This window comes from Rattus rattus, chromosome 12 (assembly GCF_011064425.1).
Source record: "Rattus rattus isolate New Zealand chromosome 12, Rrattus_CSIRO_v1, whole genome shotgun sequence".
Taxonomy (NCBI): Eukaryota; Metazoa; Chordata; class Mammalia; order Rodentia; family Muridae; genus Rattus; species Rattus rattus.
In genome coordinates, this window is record NC_046165.1 from 84012621 (window position 1) to 84031292 (window position 18672).

General features: G+C 42.4%; 1 protein-coding gene across 1 annotated transcript; it reads right to left on the bottom strand.

Moving 5' to 3' along the window:
* Positions 1 to 17251: 17251 nt before the first annotated feature.
* Positions 17252 to 18199, bottom strand: LOC116913753 (olfactory receptor 2T6-like). The gene has a single exon (XM_032918061.1). It carries the CDS (start codon positions 18197 to 18199, stop codon positions 17252 to 17254), a length of 948 nt encoding a protein of 315 aa, XP_032773952.1.
* Between the last annotated feature and the right edge of the window lie 473 nt (positions 18200 to 18672).

The window sequence follows — 18672 nt, forward strand, 5'->3', positions numbered from 1 at the left end:
CTAAGATATTAGCATGGTACAAGTTATGACCAATATCGGTCATATCCCTTATCCCCTTGTCCATAAGGCATGTCCAACACCTTTAATGATCTAATAACTTTTTTACATTTGATAATGAATTTTCAAACATCAAGGTTTCTACCAACATATCTTTAGTCAAGATCTGATACAATTTCATTCACAGGTGAGACTAATGTTTGCCCACCACACACTGGGACCTGTGCTGCACAAAGGGCCTTACCCCTTCTGATGGCTTGTATATGTTTGGCCCAGTAAGTATCACTATTTGGAAGTATATCCTTGTTGGGGTAGATGTGTCATTGGAGGTGTGAGTCCTAGCTACCTGGAAGTGAATATTTTGCTAGCAGCCTTCAGAGGAAGATGTAGAACTCTCAGCTCCTCCTGCACCATGCCTGCCTGGATGCTGCCATGTTCCCACCTTGATGATAATGGACTGAACCTCTGAACCAGACAGCCCCAATTAAATGTTGTTCTTTATAAAACTTGTCTTGGTCATGGTGTCTGTTCACAGCAGTAAAATCCTTACTAAGACATAAGTTGGTACCAGGAGTTGGGTATTGCTGTGATAGACATGACCATGCTTTTGTTTGGAAGAATGTGGATTTGGGGACTTTGGTTTTGGAAAACAGTGGGATGCTTTAAATGGATCTTAATGGGCTATCCTAGAAGGAATATGAAAAACTTTGTAATTGAGAGTGATTTGAATTGTTAAGACATAGCCCAAGAGGTTTCAGTGGAGAATTTCAATATTTGGCCTGCAGACTGTTTCTGTGGTATTTTGGTAAAGAATGTGACTACTTTTTGCCCTTGTCTGAAGAGTCTGCCTGGGGCTAAGGTGAAGAGACACAGATTAACTGCATTGACAAAGGAAGCCTAAGAAATACCCATCATAGATTTTGTTCTCTGGTTCAGTCTCATGAAGAACATTTTAAACAAGCATAGCAAGCTGAGAAAGAAAAAAATATATAAAAATATATGGTTTGAGTATTGAAAGGATACCAGGAAATGAAATGGGACTGAATCCTATTCTCTAGGAGAGAACCATTTAAGAGAATGGAATGTTGGGGCAAGATCTTAGCCAGCTAAGATCCAGGCATGGTGTCACACGCCTTTATCCCAGCATTACAGGATACAGAGCCATGCAGATCTCTGACTTCAGGTCAATCTACAGAGCAAGTTCCAAGAAAGCCAAGTTTAGGCAGAGAGGGAGTCAGAAAAGAGAAAGATGGTAATAGAATAAGGGGAGCCATGGTCCAGCTCCAGCAAACATCAGACAATGGCAGCTTTGGCCTCATGGCTCTGGCTTTAGAGAGAAAAATAGAAGGGACTTCTGGGACAATTAATGTTGGCTAGCTAGAGCTAAGAAATTAGCACTTAAGAAGAGACCAGTGTCACTGAGGTGAAATCTTCTGGGAAGTGTTTTCTGAAAGCAGAAAGAAGCTGTGTTCCAGAGATAGCCAAGGTTACACCCCATGCTGCAGTTAGCTGTACTTGGTAATGTGTAAGAGTCACCCAGATGATACTGGTTTTGAAGGCATGAAGGGGTCATGAAGAGCAGCTGAGGCTTGGCACTGTGAGAGGCCATGGAATGCGATTGGTGAAGGTGCAGCCTCAGTTGCAGTTGATGGCCCAGGATGGATAGGGTCATGCAAAGGAGTTGAGGCTTGGCACCATGAAGAGAGCCTATGAGAGTCTATTGGTGATGCCTAGTTGCAATTGAGACCCCAGTGTATTGGAGATGTCCGTACCATGGGATGATCACCAAGAGCAGCAGCAGCAGTGGAGTGGATCAATTTCCGCTTAGAGCGCCACAGAGGGCAGAGCTGGAGAAGTGATGCCAGCCCTTTGGAGGAGTCCAGAAAATCATGTGTGGATCCCAGACATTAGAACAAGAAACTGTAACATTAAAGTTGCCTTGGAGACTCCAAGATTTTCAAGATGTCAGAGTCATAGTATAACACCTGAGGAAAGCTGCTAACAGAGAGTGGAACCAGCCCAGGAAAAGAAGTTTGTTGCAGCCAACAAAGATGAAAAAGGAATGGAGATCTGAAGACCGCTTTGACGTCAGCCAAGAGATGCAGAGTTTGGAGTGCACCCAGCTGGCTTCTTGTCTTGCCTTGGGGGTTATAGTTAAGTTATTGCATGAATCTCAGAGGAGACTTTGAATTTTGGACTTTTGACATTGTTGAGACTTCTATAGACTATGGGGACTTTGGAAGTTGGACCAAATGTACTTTTTTATTATGCTATGGCTAGGTATGCTTCCCACCCCCATACACTCATGTTTGAACAAGCCTATGGAGGCCAGTGAGTGGAATGTGATGTTTTGTATATGCTTGGCCCAGGGAGTGGCACTATTTACAGGTGTGGCCTTGTTAGAGTAGGTGTGTCACTGTGGGAGTGGGCTTTAATAACCTAGTCCTAGCTGCCTAGAAGTGAGTATTCTGCTAGCAGCTTTCAGAGGAAGATGTAGAGCTCTCAGCTTCTCCTGTACCATGCCTGCCTGGATGCTGTCCTGTTCCCACTTTGATGATAATGAACTGATCCTTTGAACCAGTAAGCCAGTTCCAATTAAATGCTTTGTAAGACTTGCCTTGGTCATGGTGTCTGTTCACAGCAGTAAAACCCTAACTAACACACCCCTCCAGGATACAGGACCCCCAGATGCTCAAAGCAGACAGTTCCTGATGTATTTGCCATTTTCCAGTAATGATCTTTACAACTGGACTTGCAGAACCCCCCATTTTCAGAAAGAAAGAAAACTTTCACAGGTCTTCTAGATTCAATATTGTTGACCCACTTGCCCACCTGGGATGACTGTTAGCAGTTGCTCCAGGTTCTCTTCATGACAGAGGAGAGAGAGGGCATTGTGGGAGCCACCGTAGTTGGTTCCAGGAGCCAATGAACTGCCCACTCAAGTCCAGGCTGATCTCGATCAGCCTTTCCTTTGACTTGACCTGACTGGGATCTTAACACTGCTGAAGGTCTACTGCCAGATTCTGATGGGGGTTGGAGGGACTCTGAGAGGCTACCAGACAGTTCACAAATTTATTTAAAGTGAGCCAGGTGATGCAGGGAAAGAATGAGAGCCCCAAGGAATACCTAAAAAGACTTTTTGTAGCCTATAGGACCTACACTCTGTGACCCAGAAACCAAAGAGCACAAGTCAACTGAGAACATGGCTTTTGTTAGCCAAGCTGCTCCTGACATACATCAGAAGCTTTAGCACCTGGATGGCTTGCCGGGTAAGCAACTGACCAAGTTAGTAGCCATGGCTGAGAAGGTTTTCAACAGCCAGAAGACTCGTGAGGATTGACAGAGCAGAGGACTATCGAAGGTGCTCTTGGATGGCATGAGCTACAGCTGTTCTGATAAAAGACAGCTGAAAAACCTAGCTTGTGGAAGGAGCAAAATTAAGCCAGCCTCCACTGAAGGAAAAAACCTGTCCTCTATTAGAGAGAGAACAATGTACCTATTGCAAGGGAAAAGACCATTAGAAGAATAAGTGCCCTAAGAAAAATCAAAGAGAGAGCCAAAGGTTATGGAATTGGAAAAGCTAGATCACCGAGGGTGTCAGAGCTCAACTTCTCTTCCATGAGCCCTGGGTAATCGTAAAGGTAGAGGGGAAAACCATAGACTTTCTGGTGGACATAGGGGTAAAACATTCTGTTTTGAGCCAACTGCTGTGGCCATTGACAAATTAAAAAACATGGGTGCAAGGGGCAACCAGCACTAAGCCCTATACATGGACTACCCAAAGAAAGGTGGATTTGGGAGTGGAATGGGTAACTCACTCATTTATGACCATCCCTGGGTGTCTTTATCCCCTACAGGAAAGAGACATCCTCTCCAAAATGAGAGCCTAAATCCATTTTGTCCCAGGGGGAGTGGAGTGTTAGCTAAGAATGGCCCCATCCATGTTTTGACCTTGGCCCTAGATGAGGAATACAAACTGTTACCTCAATCCAACCCATCTCCAAGCCTGTTACTCTGGAGGTCCCTAGCATAGTCCCCAAAATCTTGGCAGAAAAAAATCCAATAGGACTCGCCAAACATTGGACCCCAGTTCTAGTTCAATTAAAAGCTGGAACTACCCCAGCCGAAATCAGGCAATATCCAATGCCCAGAGAAGCCAGAAGAGGGATCTGCCTCACACTAATCAGCTCACAAAGGAAGGGATTTTGATTCCTTGCCAATCAGCATGGAACACTCCTATCTTTCTGGTCAAGAAGCCCCATTCTAATGACCATCAGCTTGTGCAGGATTCATGGGAGGCAAATCATAGGATGAAAGACATCCATCCCACCATTCCTAGCCCATACACCCTACTGAGCAGCCTCCCTTCTGAGCACACAACGTATACTGTGTTTCACCTGAAGGATGCCTTCTTCAGCCTGACCCTGGCATCCAAAAGCCAGCCTCTATTTGCCTTTGAATGGCAAGACATGGAGAGAGGCTTCAATGGACAATTGACTTGGATATACCTGCCTCAAGGATTCAAGAACTCACCCATTCCCTTTGACTAAAAATTGCATGAGGACTCAAGTGAGTACTGGTGAGCCCACTCCCAAATAACAGTGCTCCAGTATGTAGATGACATCCCGATTTCAGCCTCCTACTTGGAGACCTGTCAGGGGGTCACATGAGACCTGCTACAGGAGCTGAGTCAACTTGGCTACTGAGTATCTGATAAGAACGCTCAGTTTTGTCAACTTGAGATCACCTATTTGGGGTACATACTTAAGGGGATCCAGTTCAGACACCTGGAAGCAAACTATCCTTAGCATTCCAGTTCCATCAACTTGAAGGCAAGTACAGGAATTTCTGGGATCTGCTGGGTTTTGTAGACTTTGGGTGCCAGGGTTCACCGAGATGGCCAAATAATTATATGAGGCCACCAGGGGCCATGAAGACAAAATAGAATGAATCCACAAGATGGACATGATTTTTAAGACTCTAGGAAAAGTCTTATTGGAGGCTCTAGCCTTGGCTGTCCTGGACATTCACAAACCTTTCCACCTGTATGTGGGTCAGAGAAATGGGGCAGCAAAGGGGGTACTCACCCAAACTTTGAGACCATGGAAAAGACCTGTGACTTAATTATCTAAGAAGCTGGACCCAGTAGTCCAAGGAAGGCCAGCCTATATCTGGATTATAGCTGCCACTAGTCACAGATGCTGATAAAGTAACCGTGGCACAGAAACTTGTTATCACTACTCCCCATGTTATTGGGGGGACCCTCAAGATTCCACCCAGCCAATGGCTGTCCAATTCCAGACTGGTGCACTTTCAGGCTCTACTTTTGAATCATCCCTGCATAGATATAACCCATCATCTGCCCTAAACCCAGACACCCTACTACTTGACCCATCCTCAGATATGCAGCATGATTATTCTATGGTTCTAAGCACATTCAGAACATCGTGTCAGACTTGACTGATATACCCTGGCCAGACACAGAATGTATTCAAGGATGGGAGCAGCTTCATCCAGAATGGAATCAGGTCTGCAGGGGCGGTGGTAATAGACTGGTACTCTGTTATTTGGGCAAATGCTCTGCTCCCAGGAACTTCAGCCTGGAAAACTGAACTAAAGACTCTAAAACTGGCAAAAGGAGCCATAGCTAACATTTACACTGACAGCAGATAGGATTATTAACTGCTGAAGGAAAAAAAACCGTCAAAAATAAGGAAGCTAGCTGTATTGGAGACATTATGACTTTCTCTCAAAGAGGCCATAATTCATTGCCCTGGGCATCAGAATTGGACATCAGAAATAGTCAGAGGGAACAGGCTAGCTGATAAAGCCAAAAGGGAGGCCACCCAAGCTTCCACTGCCAATATCCTTTCAGCTTTGCTGCCCCCTGCACTCCCAGCCATCCCTGAATATACTACTGGGATTTTGAAGACAAATGACATCAGGCAAGATGCCAAAGAATTTACAGAAGAGACGGATGGTTGCTGACCTCTGAAGGCTGCACCATCCTACCCAAGGAGTTGGCTAAGCCACTCATCCATCAGATTCATCAAGCTTCACACCTGGTCACCAAAAAATGAAGGAACTGCTGTAAGGGACAAGGTACAAAATATTTGACTGAGTGCACTTGGTTGATCAAGTAATCTCAGACTGTGCCACCTAGCAGGCTGTGAATGCCTCAGGTCCCAGTCAAGGAGCTGCTCCAGAAACCAGAATCTGGGGTCAACAGCGAGGGGCTAATTGGGAAATAGATTATACAGAAATAAAACTAGGAACACATGGATACAAGTTTTTGCTAGTTTTTGTAGATATATTTTTAGGCTTGGTAGAAACCTACCCTACAAAGAAGGAGACCGAAAATGGAGTGGCAAAGAAGCGTCTGGAAGACATCATATCCAGGTATGGTTTGTCTACCCTGCTTGCATCTGACCATGGACCAGCATTCATCTCTCAGGTAACTCAATCTCTAGCACAGGTTCTGGGGACCAATTAGAAATTATAGTGTGCATACAGATCCCAGAGTTCATGGCAAGTAGAGAGGATAAATCATACTCCAAAGGAGGACTTGAGTAAATTAACCCTTGAAACTGGTGATAACTGGGCTTCTCTCCTTACATAGGGCTAGGATTACCCCTTATACTTTAGGTCTCCCTGTTTTAAGATCCTATATAAGAGGCCCCCTTCCATGCTGCCTAACCTTCAAACTGATATCTTAGCTGAATATGACCAATATATGTTTTTTAAAGTCATTGGAAGCCCTCCATAGGGTTCAGAAATAACTCTGGCCTTCCTATATATCAATAAAAACATACTGAAAAAGAAATCAATGAAATTATCCCATGTACAACATGCACACACACACACACACACACACACACACACAAATAATTTAACCAAGGAAATGAAAGACTTCTATGACAAACTTCTACAGTAAAAACACGAAGACACTCAAAAAAATTGAGGAAGTTGTTTCTAGCTGGCACCCAAACCTCGATGATCCTGGACCACAGCTCCCTGCTCCCAAACCCCGTGGGAGAGAGAGCTGATCACCCAGACAGGTGGGTACTCCTGAGCCTGCAGAAAAACACACATGGTATGCACTCATTGATAAGTGTATATTAGCCCAAATGCTCGAATTACCCAAGATGCCCAGACCACATGAAACTCAAGGATGATCAAAATGCAGAGGCTTTGCTCCTTCTTTAAAACACCAACAAGATTTTGATTTAAAACACATCTCATGGGAACAAAGAATACCCATAGGGAGGGGGTCATAGGGAGGAGAAAAGTTTAGAACAGAGACTGGAAGGAACACAGCCATTCAGAGCCTGCCCAACATGTGGAAAATGGAAAAAGCCCATAAATATACAGTCACACAAACTAGATAAGATGGATGGAAGCTCATAAGTTCCCTAACCTCAAAGAAAAGCATCAAAACAACCCTGGAATAATACAACTAAAACAAAAGGAATAGGATGTAATCTATCTCTGACAGACACTCCTGGGCAGAGGTCAGAATAGACAAATACATGATGGCTAATGCTTTAGCAACAAACCACTTAAAAAAACAAGAAACTAATCTTTTGCAATAAAACAAAAAGAGACACAGACACCCCGTTAACGTTGGAATTCCCAATAAAAAAGGAGAAACATAATGGACTTTTATGCCCTAAGAAAGGCCCTTGAGACCCCCCAATCAAAATGGTCTGAACAACAATGCCAAAACCAAAAAAAGCAGAGCTTCCATGGACTAAGCCACTCATCAAAAACTATATATGGACTGACCAGAGGACAGATCCAAATGGACAACAGTTTATTTATAGAACATTCTATCCTAAACAAAAAGGATATACCTTCTTTTTACCACCTCAGTAATGAATAGTCCTAGGCCTCAGGGGCATCCCTAGTGGAAGGCTGGTTTTCAATAACAATAAGAAGCACCCACATTGGAACAATGCTCTAATAATGGACCCCAAGGAAGAAATGAAAAAATTAAAGACTTCTTAGAATTTAATGAAAATGAAGGGGACACAATGAAAAGTTGTGCTAATGGGGGTGCTAGAAAGGGAAGAGCATGTCCATGGCAACGAACACCTAAAGCTCTAGAAGAAAAAACCAAATAAAGGTAGAAGGCAGGAGTTGGTTGAGAACCAAAAAGGGTTCTTTGAAAAATCAACAAGATAGTCCCATGGACTAACCAGGAAAAGGGAATAACATTTGAAATGAAAACAAAAAGAATCAAGAGGAAATTCACCCCTGCTAAAGCCTATATTCAAAAAACTTGAAAAAAAAAATGGACAATTTTTCTAGACAAATACCAGGTAAAGTAAAAACAGAACAGATAAACCATTTAAACAACCCCGGGAAAGAAATGGAAGATTAAAAGAAAAAGATCTCCCTATCAGTCTTTCTGGATTCATGATTAATCAATACCACAAAATTGGGGGAGCACGAATTCCTTCTATGCTGCAAAAAGAAAAGAGAACTTAATCTACAGATTTAATACAATGGCAATTAGATCCAACAGATATTCTTAGTAGACTGAGACAAATCTTCAAAATAATATGGAAACCCCAAAGAACAAGGATAGCCAAAACAATCCTGGAGCCATAGTAATAAAAACATCATGGTAGTGTCATAAAAGCAGACCCATACATTAATGGGGTAGAATGGAGATCCTAGATATAGGTCCTCAAAACCAAAGATACTTGATTTTTAACAGAGAAGCAAAATACATGCATTGAAGAAAATATAGCACCTTCAGCAAATGTTGAGGGAAATCTTGGACAACAACAGTGTAATGAAAATTATGGAATATCGATTTCTTCAAAAAACAGAAATTTTATAAAAAATATGCTTCTATTTTAATTCCAGATGTGTGGTTATGGGGCTGCTGCAGACTGACCACAGCAGCTGTGATTTGCCTTGTGCTCCAGCAGGGTCATGATTTTGTCTGCAGCAGATAATTTCTGCGATTGTGTGATGATTGGAATTCTGGAGACTTTTTTTTTACTGGGTTTCCATTTTATTCTGGAAATACACACACACACACACACACACACACACACACGTATATATATTTAAATAAGCAAAAATGATGTGTATGAGTGTTTTGCCTGCATATACATCTGACTGCCCTTTGTGTGTCTGGTACCCTGGGAAGTCAGAATTGGGTGTCAGATCCCCTGGGATGGGAGGTAAGATGGTTGTGAGCCACCATGTAGGTGCAGGGTTTCATCGCCAACCCTCTGTAAGAGCGTGTGCTCTTAGCTGAGTCCTCTCTCTGGACTCCTGAGGAGAATGAATGGGTAAGTCGTTAGTGAAAGGACACGATCAGCCTTACGTCTCAGAATGTGTATGGACACGGGACTGAGGGGCAGCATATTCAAAGCAGGAAGGCAGGTAGAAAATTTGCAAGAATATAGTCTCTGAATGTCCAGGAAACAAAACGGAAGGGGGAAGGGACAGGACTGGATGAGGTCTAGTGGTAGGAGATAAGACTCGAATCTCCTTTATCTTTAAGCACTTCATAGCTCAAATACTACAAAACACAGCAGTGGCCATTAAGAAAACATTTTTTGGGGGGTGTGGTGGTGCACAATTTTAATCTTGGCACTCGCTTTAAACCCAGAGGCAGAGGCAGGCGGATCTCTGTGAGTTTGAGGCCAGCCTGGTCTGCAAAGCAAGTTCCAGGACAGCTAGGGCTACCCAGAGAAACTCTGTCTCAAACAAATAAACCAAATGAAAAAAAAACAAAATAATAAAAATAAACGAAACAAAAAGAAGACACTTTTTAACATAGGATTGACTCTCGTTAACTCATAGTTCTGACACCTTTTCCTTTTATTTCTTGTTACAATTTTCTCCTTTAGCTTTAAATCCCATTTATTTAGCGTGGGGTGGGGTGCACACACCTAGAGTCATGTATGAACCGCAGAGGACAGCTGGCAGGGTCGAGTTCTATCCGTCCACTCCTGTAGCTCCTGGGGGTTGAACTGCGGTTGACAGAGTCAGCAGCAAGCGGTTTGGCCTCTGAGCCACCCCTCTGCTTCTCTTCTGGGGACTTTTTAGATCGTCTATAAATGCTAGGCCCCTGAGAGAGTTGCTGGGTTTGTTGTTGGTTGGTTGCTGTTGGTTGAGGCTTGTTAAGTAGTCATGCATAAAGAAACAACAAGAAGAAATTAAATACCCTGACAGTGAATATTAAACTTGCCTTAAGGAACTTAAGGAACTTCATCAGCGGGAAGTAGTCTAATGATAATGTCACTTCTTGTCAACTTTTATCTTAGTTGAGGTTTTCATGGCTGGGAAGAGACATGGTCAAGGCAACCCTAATAAGAGCAACATTTAATTGCAACTGGCTGACAGGTTCAGAGGTTCAGTCCATTATTATCAAGAAAGGAGCATGGCAGCATCCAGGCAGGCATGGTACAAGAGTTGCAAAGTGTTCTATATCATCATCTCAAGGCTGCTAGGAGGAGACTGACTTCCAGAAAGCTAGAAGGAAAGCCCCAAAGCCTACCCCCACTATGACACCCTTCCTCTAACAACGGCACACCCACTCCCACAAGCTCACCCCTTCTAATAGTGCTGTTCCCTGGGCCAAGCATACTCAAACCACAACACCCTCTATCATTTTTTCCTCTTCCATATACTGTTAAAGAATTGAAAGGGTGGAAGAAAGGGGGTGGAGAAGGGTAGAAGAATGATCTCACATAGTAGCCGAATTCCAGCTACATCACAGAACGAATCCATCAAGAGGAATGAAACCAAACGTCGGTATCATACTTTGTACAGACTTCAACTTCAACTGGACCAGAGTCATTTTGACATCTTTAAGGATATCTTGCTTTGGATCATAGACATTCACTTTCTTGGTTTCTGCAGTCACCCAGATCATATACTCACGTCTGAAGATTTAGAGCTCAGAACCACTGATATATTGGTAGCCATTAATATCTGTTGGAGAACTCTGCTATTGAAGTTGTGGTCCAACATGCTCAGATGGCTCTCAGGGCTTGTTGTAAAATGTAGGACTCACTTTCTCGGTGAGGCATCCCTTTCTCTACCTGGTTGGAGGGTGTCTCTGCACACAGATGCCTGACCTTTGGAGGATGACCCTGTGCAGTGTTCTCTACAAATGCTGCATGACTCGGCATACAAGTTTTGCTCTAGCTTCCTGCCCATATGATAATTAGGTGCTGTGTTACAACCAATCAGCCCTTTCGACTCGTACTCCTAAGAGACTTTATATATCCTCCCCCTGGAAAAGTAATGTAGAGTTGTCTCACTGAAACTATCTCTGAAAGTCCTTTGGTCATACTCATAGCCATATGAACCCTACTTGCCAATTCTGCTCCCTTATCTCTTGTGGGCTGGTAGCCATTGACCCTTCAGAAGAAGGGACACCCACAAATATCTGTCTAACTGGATGTAGGGTTTGTTCAGCAGGGAGAAAAACCTTGTCTGATACTGGAAACCTATGGCAAGTGAGAACAATGCATTATATATCTAACAGCCTGAAGATTAATCGGTAAAAAAGTCATGAAACAACACAGAAAGCATTTCCTATCATACTGCCCTGAGTAGAGTCATCGGAAAGATCTCTCTTTGAGTCATGAGAGGCACGCTTCTATGAGAGTTGGTCAGTGTCAGAAGAACTGGGAAACCAGGACTCCTTGACAGCAAAGGGTGCTGTTCCATTGGTCCTGAGAGGGCAAGGATCTGGAATCTTGAGAAAACATTCAAATAGGGAAGAATTGAAAAGGAGGTCCATGCTCCAAATTAATTTATGACCTTAGAAAAATCACAACTGAAAACTAAGCATTAAAAAGAGTCTATAGAATGCTATAATATAATTTTTTACTTTTACATAGATTCTTCAACACCCTATCTACATTTTCTTCATGTGGCTCCCCTTGAACACTACCAGTGATGTGTTGAGCTGAAAACAATGATAAGTTTTCTCTGGAGGTGTGTTCACATATGTGTTAAAAGGAATATACATGAAAGGAGAAAGAGCAGGTCATATGTAAACACCCCGTTGACAATGTCAGGCTCTTGGTACTAAGATGATGTAAATAAGAAATATAGATTTATTTTTTATGTACCTGTACCATAAAGTTAATTGGAATTATATCTTGCTGTGAGTAATGTGACTCATCATAGTTGTCTAGGGATTAAAAATAAAAAACCATATCTCCAAAGAAGTCCCAGTCTGCCTTACATGCTAATTCCTTAATGCCTAATAGGCGTTTGATCTTTCTGATTTGCTCTCTGTTGCTTCTCTCACTGGGTTGGTGTTCTACAGTTCTGCATTCTTGTATCATTGCCAGGTTACGATTCTTCCATTCTCCCCTAGATATTAGGGGCCAGAGTAGGGAAGATGAGAGTAAAAGGCTGCCAACATGTATCAGAGCTACTGCTGATTTAATGTTAGTATACCTTCTCCATTCTTTAGTGATTCTTCTATGAACAAATTACACTTTTCACTCTCATTTTTTAAAAAGATTTATTTATCTTATGTATGCAAGTACACTCTAACTATCTTCAGACTCACCAGAAGAGGACATCAGATCCCATTACAGATGGTTGTGAGCCACCATGTGGTTGCTGGGAATTGAACTCAGGACCTCTGGAAAAGCATTCAGTGCTCTTAACCGCTGAACCAGCTCTCCAGCCCTGATTAGCTCATTTGTACTAGAACACAAAATTCTAAGATTTTCATGGTCCTAGACACTGAGGTTTGATGTCTTATTTCTTCTGACATACCTAAAGTGTTCACAGTGCAGTTACTGACAGTCAGATCACAGGAAGCACATTTTACGCACTGGAGCTCAAGTTCTCCTATGGTGGTTGAGAGGAAAAACATAGGCTGATCTAAAATCCCGTGTAGTTTTCCACAGCTATAATTACTTAAACTACATAGTCCTTTGAGAGGACTTTTAGGTGTTAGGACTTATACTGGAGTATGAAACACCTCTACACAAAGACAAATAACTAGTCACCTCGGTTTGAAAAGGCTGTTTCCTTTAACATTCTTGGTTCAAAAGGCCCATTACCTTGGTAAGAAGAAAACTATCGAAATACACTGCAGGGTATTTTATGTTTTAAATGTGCTATTTCTCCTTTGAAGGTTAAATAATGTTGGTCCATAAGATACATGGACAATAGACAACAGTTTAAAAAATGTATGCATATTTTATTACAAGACTAAGACCTGGAACTGAGAAACCCAATGAGAGACAAAGTGGTCACTTAACTTTGTGTAGATTTGAGCAGAGGGATGTTTTAAGTGTCCAGAGTAAAGATGAAGCTCTATAAAGATGTGTGGAGAATGTGTACTGTAAGAGTTGTTGTCACTATGAAGGCAGATGTCCAGGTATCAGCACTTGGGAGGTGCCTGTATGGGTCACAGCAAACCCTTGCCAGGAGGTAGAGATGGCAGGTAAGAGACATCTGACTTTTTGCCTTTGTAATGCAGATGCATGCAAATTTCTTCTTAAGAAGAGACAGCAATTAGAGCTATTCCTGTCATTGGTAGTCTGCAGCATCTGAAAAACTTGAAATGTGACAAGAAACATTTGGGGTGGGACATTTTACTCTCTCCAAATAGACCACCTGTTTCTTCTCTGTACAAGCCAATACAGAAACTAATTTGGAACATAAATTACCAAATATAACACTAATATATCTCCAATGAGGGAAGCTAAAACTTATTTCATTTTCTTCCAATTACTTTCCCTGTTCAATAAATATTGGCTACAGTGTCATTAGCTAAATATTCATAAACCCGAGCATAGTTTTGTGAACCAACTTTTGACATGCCCAAGTCCACCCTACTTCCTAAACTTCCACAGTTCTTTGAAGATGGCTTCCCATGACTTATTGGATAAAATATCATACTACACTCGCATGGCTTCTAGAAAACTTAACTTTTCATGTGGACACCAGTCTTCATTTGAGATAGCCCTGGGAAGAAGGCACATCACCTGTGTCTGTGAGGACTGGCCCTCTGTGCATTGATTTTCTCCTGGTGTTGTAAAACAGGGTCTGGGTATGGTGTTCTCATTCCCCAAAGCAGCATTGTTCATGGTCATTGCCTTCTTGCATTGGTGGGAGTCCAGCTAGTTCTTGTGATCGTCCTTACCAACAGTCAATGGCAGAAGGAGCTGTCAAGATGGGCAATCCTACAGTTACTAGTTTTTGTTTTAGCATCCTTTACCAGAACTGATTCCTTGAGATGTTTTTGAAACAGCTCCCAACAGTATGTGGCCCTAGGAAAGGAGGCCTGATATGAAATGAAAACCAGCCTGAAATATCTATTTTTAAAATAAATTTTTATTTACTATTATTTAGGGCTATTAGCCTCAATAATTAAAGCCAATTAATGAATTGTCTTTGTATGACTACACACACACACACACACACACACACACACACACACACACACACAGACACACACACACACACACACACACACACACACAGACACACAAACACAGACACACACACAGACACACACACACACAGACACACACACACACACACACACACACACACAGACACACACACACACACACACACACACACAGACACACACACACACACACACACACACACACACCACACACACACACACACACACACACACACACACACACACACACCCCTACGGTTCTCTTCTATAAGGAACCCTACTGAATATAAATATATACCAGGATTGATACATAGCTATCATGCATTAGTGTTCTCCATACTCTCATTTATTAGGATTATCATGTCATTTCCTAGATTGGACATCACAGTGCAGTGGCAATTTTACATATATGTGTATGTATATGTGTGTGTGTGTGCATATGATTTTGTGCTCCTATAAACAGTCTAAAAACTACAAATGAGCAAAGCATATATTTGTCTTTCTATGACTGGCTTACTTTACTTAGTATGTGTACTGGCTGGTTTTGTGTGTCAACTTGACACAAGCTGCTTGACAGAAAAAGCAGCCTCGGGTGTGGAACTGCTTTCATGAGATCCAGCTGTAAAGCATTTTCTCAATTAGTGATCAAGTTGGGAGGACCCAGACCATTGTGGGTGGTGCCATCCCTAGGCTGGCAGTCTTGGACTCTATAAGAAAGCAAGCTGAGCAAGCCAGGGGAAGCAAGCCAGTAAGAAACATCCCTCCATGGCCTCTGCATCAGCTCCTGCTTCCTGACCTGCTTGAGTTTGAGTCCTGACTTCCTTTGGTGATGAAACAGCAGTGTGGAAGTGTAAGCTGAATAAACCCTTTCCTCCCCAACTTGCTTCTTGGTCATGATGTTTGTGGAGGAATAGAAACCCTGACTAAGACAGTATGGTTATCTAATTCTGCATCCCTTATTCCTAAAACAACATTACTTCATTTTCCTTAATATATTTAAAAAATTCCATTGTGTCTATCCCATGTGTTTTTTTCCATTCCTCTGCTGTGGATGCTGGTTGGCTCCATAGCTTATCTGCTATGAACAGTGCTGCAGTAAACTAGTATACAAGTATCACATCAGCGTAGAGGTGTCTACCCAATAGGATATACATGGGTAATATGGTACACCTATTGATTTTTTGAGAAACTTCGACACTGACTTCCATAATGGCTGGCCAACTTTACAGTTCACCTGTGGTGTGTTTTCAGCTAGTCTTAAGTTTCAAATTGAAGTACATACATTTCTCCATATGGAGTCTCCCCAAGGCCACTTCTCTTTTGGAAGGTGGTTAACTGTACTCAAACAGGGTCAGCTCTGCCTCCCAAACTAGCCAGTCAGGTCAGCATAGGACTCAGAGAAGATGGCTCAGTTTGACTAACTTTGTGTCTAATTCCCAGCAGAATTTTCAGTACAATGGGCAGTCTGACTCTATATAGCTCTCCCACTATTGTCAGAGCCGATGGGCATCACTGGACACAACTGGAATTCTGTCCAACAGGCAGGAGTCAAAGCCCAACACTATACCACACAGATTTGGTCCAAGAGGATGGGAAGGTAGATTTTATGACTGGATCCATTCTACATATTTTTCCCAGCCCTTAATTACTAAAACAGAGATGATATTAGTTTGTCTCCAAAAAGGATTTTCTAGTTGTAGCTTACAAATGTAAAGCTGAGTTATATTTTTCTTCTTTTATGTTAAATCTAGTGAAAAAGATAGTCCCATGGAGAAAAAAATGTTCTATCCAACAATTCTCTGGAAGTGGAAAGAAGGCGGCATTACTTCTCTTATCACTATCTACACTGAGAGTTCAAGAAGAACAGTGATTTAGATAAGACCCTGGGACACAATTGTAGAATTGCTCTTGTATGAACTATTTCTTCCTCAAATATCTGTTGCTACATACACTGTCTTAGTTAGGGTTTTACTCCTATGAACAGAGACTATGCACAAGGCAAGTCTTACAAAGAACAACATTTAATTGGGTCTGGCTTACAGGTTCAAGGGTTCACTCCATTATCATCAAGGCAGGAACATGGCGGCATCCAGACAGGCCTGGTACAGCTGGAACTAAGAGTTCTATGTCTTCATCTGAATGGCTGCTAGTGGTAGACTGTCTCCCAGGCACCCAACTAGCACAAGGGTCTTAAAGCCCATACCCACAATGACACCTCTACTCCAACAAGGCTACACCTACTCCAGCAAGGCCACACCTCCAAGGGTCAAACATATACAATCACAATACCCCAATATAATGAGTAAGAAATCCAATAGAACCCTTGCTCTGCAGTTCTTGGTCTTTGAATTGCCATATAAATGTGGTTCTTTTTTCGCACATTCAACTTTAGATAAGGCAATTGTTACTCTGGAAAGAGATGTCTGAATATTATAAATTGCATTGTTGAGTGTCTGTAGGTATTCCCTGTGGCACTTTATAACATGTTGTCATTTGAAGGTTGACATTTATAAGTGTTTCACAGGTTCTTATAAGGCCACTGAAGGATGATATGTAATATTAGGCACACAATTTGGGACCTCCATGTACATGAATGGCAATGTAAGAATTCCCAAGAGTCAGTTATGGAAACAAAAAAGGAGAAAACCAGTGGCACTAATGGATGGGAAGCTAGCATCATCTAGACACAAAACGTTGTCATGGCTGCTTATCTTTGATGGAAACATTGCTGATGCATCTTTTCATGGAAGTAGCTTTTGAAATTGCTTCAGCATAATCCATCCTCATTATCCATGCTTTATCCCAGACAGGCAGAAGTGTGTTAGCTTCTTCTAATTAATTCCTTTCCACACCGCAGGTCCCTCTGTGTCTTGCTATCACCTGCTTCAAAGCCCCTGCCACATCTCTGTTCCTCAGACTGTAAATAACAGGGTTGAGCAAGGGGGTGAGGATGGTATAAAAGGCTGAGAAGATTTTGTCCTTGAGTGGGGTGTGATAGGCTTGGGGAAGCATATAGGTGTACAAAGCAGCCCCATAAAACAACGTTACCACAATCACATGTGATGAGCAGGTGGCAAAGGCCTTCTTCCTCCCTTCTTCAGACTTTATCTGATGTACTGTGACCAGTATCTGGGCATAGGACGTGATCACCACAGAGAAGGGGACCAACAGCATCACCACACAGCAGATGTACATCACCATTTCATATACGGCTTTGTCACCACAGGCCAGCCTCAGCATCGTAGGAGCCTCGCAGAAAAAGTGGTTGATCTTGTGGGACGCACAGAACGGGAGACTCATGGTGATGGGTGTGAGGAGGAAACTGTCCAAAGCCCCACCGAACCAAGAACTGGCCAAAATAAACCAGCACACCCTCCGACTCATGAGGACAGGGTAACGGAGAGGATTGCAGATGGCCACGTAGCGGTCATAGGCCATAAGTCCCAGCAGGAAGAACTCGGCCCCTACAAAGCCCATGTATAGAAAGTACTGGGCTGTACAGGCAGCGAAAGAGATGATCCCTTTGCCTACAATGTAATCAATCAATATCTTAGGTACAATAGTGGAAATATACATCATGTCGATGATGGAGAGGTGGCTGAGGAGGAAATACATGGGGGTATGAAGATGAGGGTCTACGTGAATGAGAAAGATCATGACTCCATTGGCCACTAAGGCCAGGAAGAACACGGCACAAATAACACTGAAGAGGAATCCCGAGGCTCTGTGAGTAAAGAGCCCCACAAAGGTGAAGTCACTGGGGAAGGTTTTGTTTCCATCCATGTGTTTATATCTGAGCTGCAAGTACAAAGAGAGAAGGAGGAGTTAAATGAAAATTCCAAAGGTAAGAGTAATCATTACAAATGTATGAGATCCTTAAATTAAACTCCTTTGTCTGATGCCAAGTGCTGTCTGGGAAGTTCATTGTAACTTCCCTTTTGGCCATATCTTCTTGTTGAAGAGTAACCTGAAAGTCAGGGTTCCTGGCATGAAATTGTGTGGATATTTGATAAACAGTTCTTAATGCAAAATAAGTTTGATTATTATTGCATAGTATTTGGGTCCTATAGAGATGTATTCTCCCCCTCCTCCTCCTCCTCTCTCTCCTCTTCCTCTTCTTCCTCCTTCTTCTTGAGTACAGTGTGATTGCTTAAAATGTGTATTCAACAGCAAAACAAAAATATTGTTAAATTAATTTTATACAACCAAGTAACTTAGAACAATATTTGATCAGATTGTGAATTCTCTTCACAGTT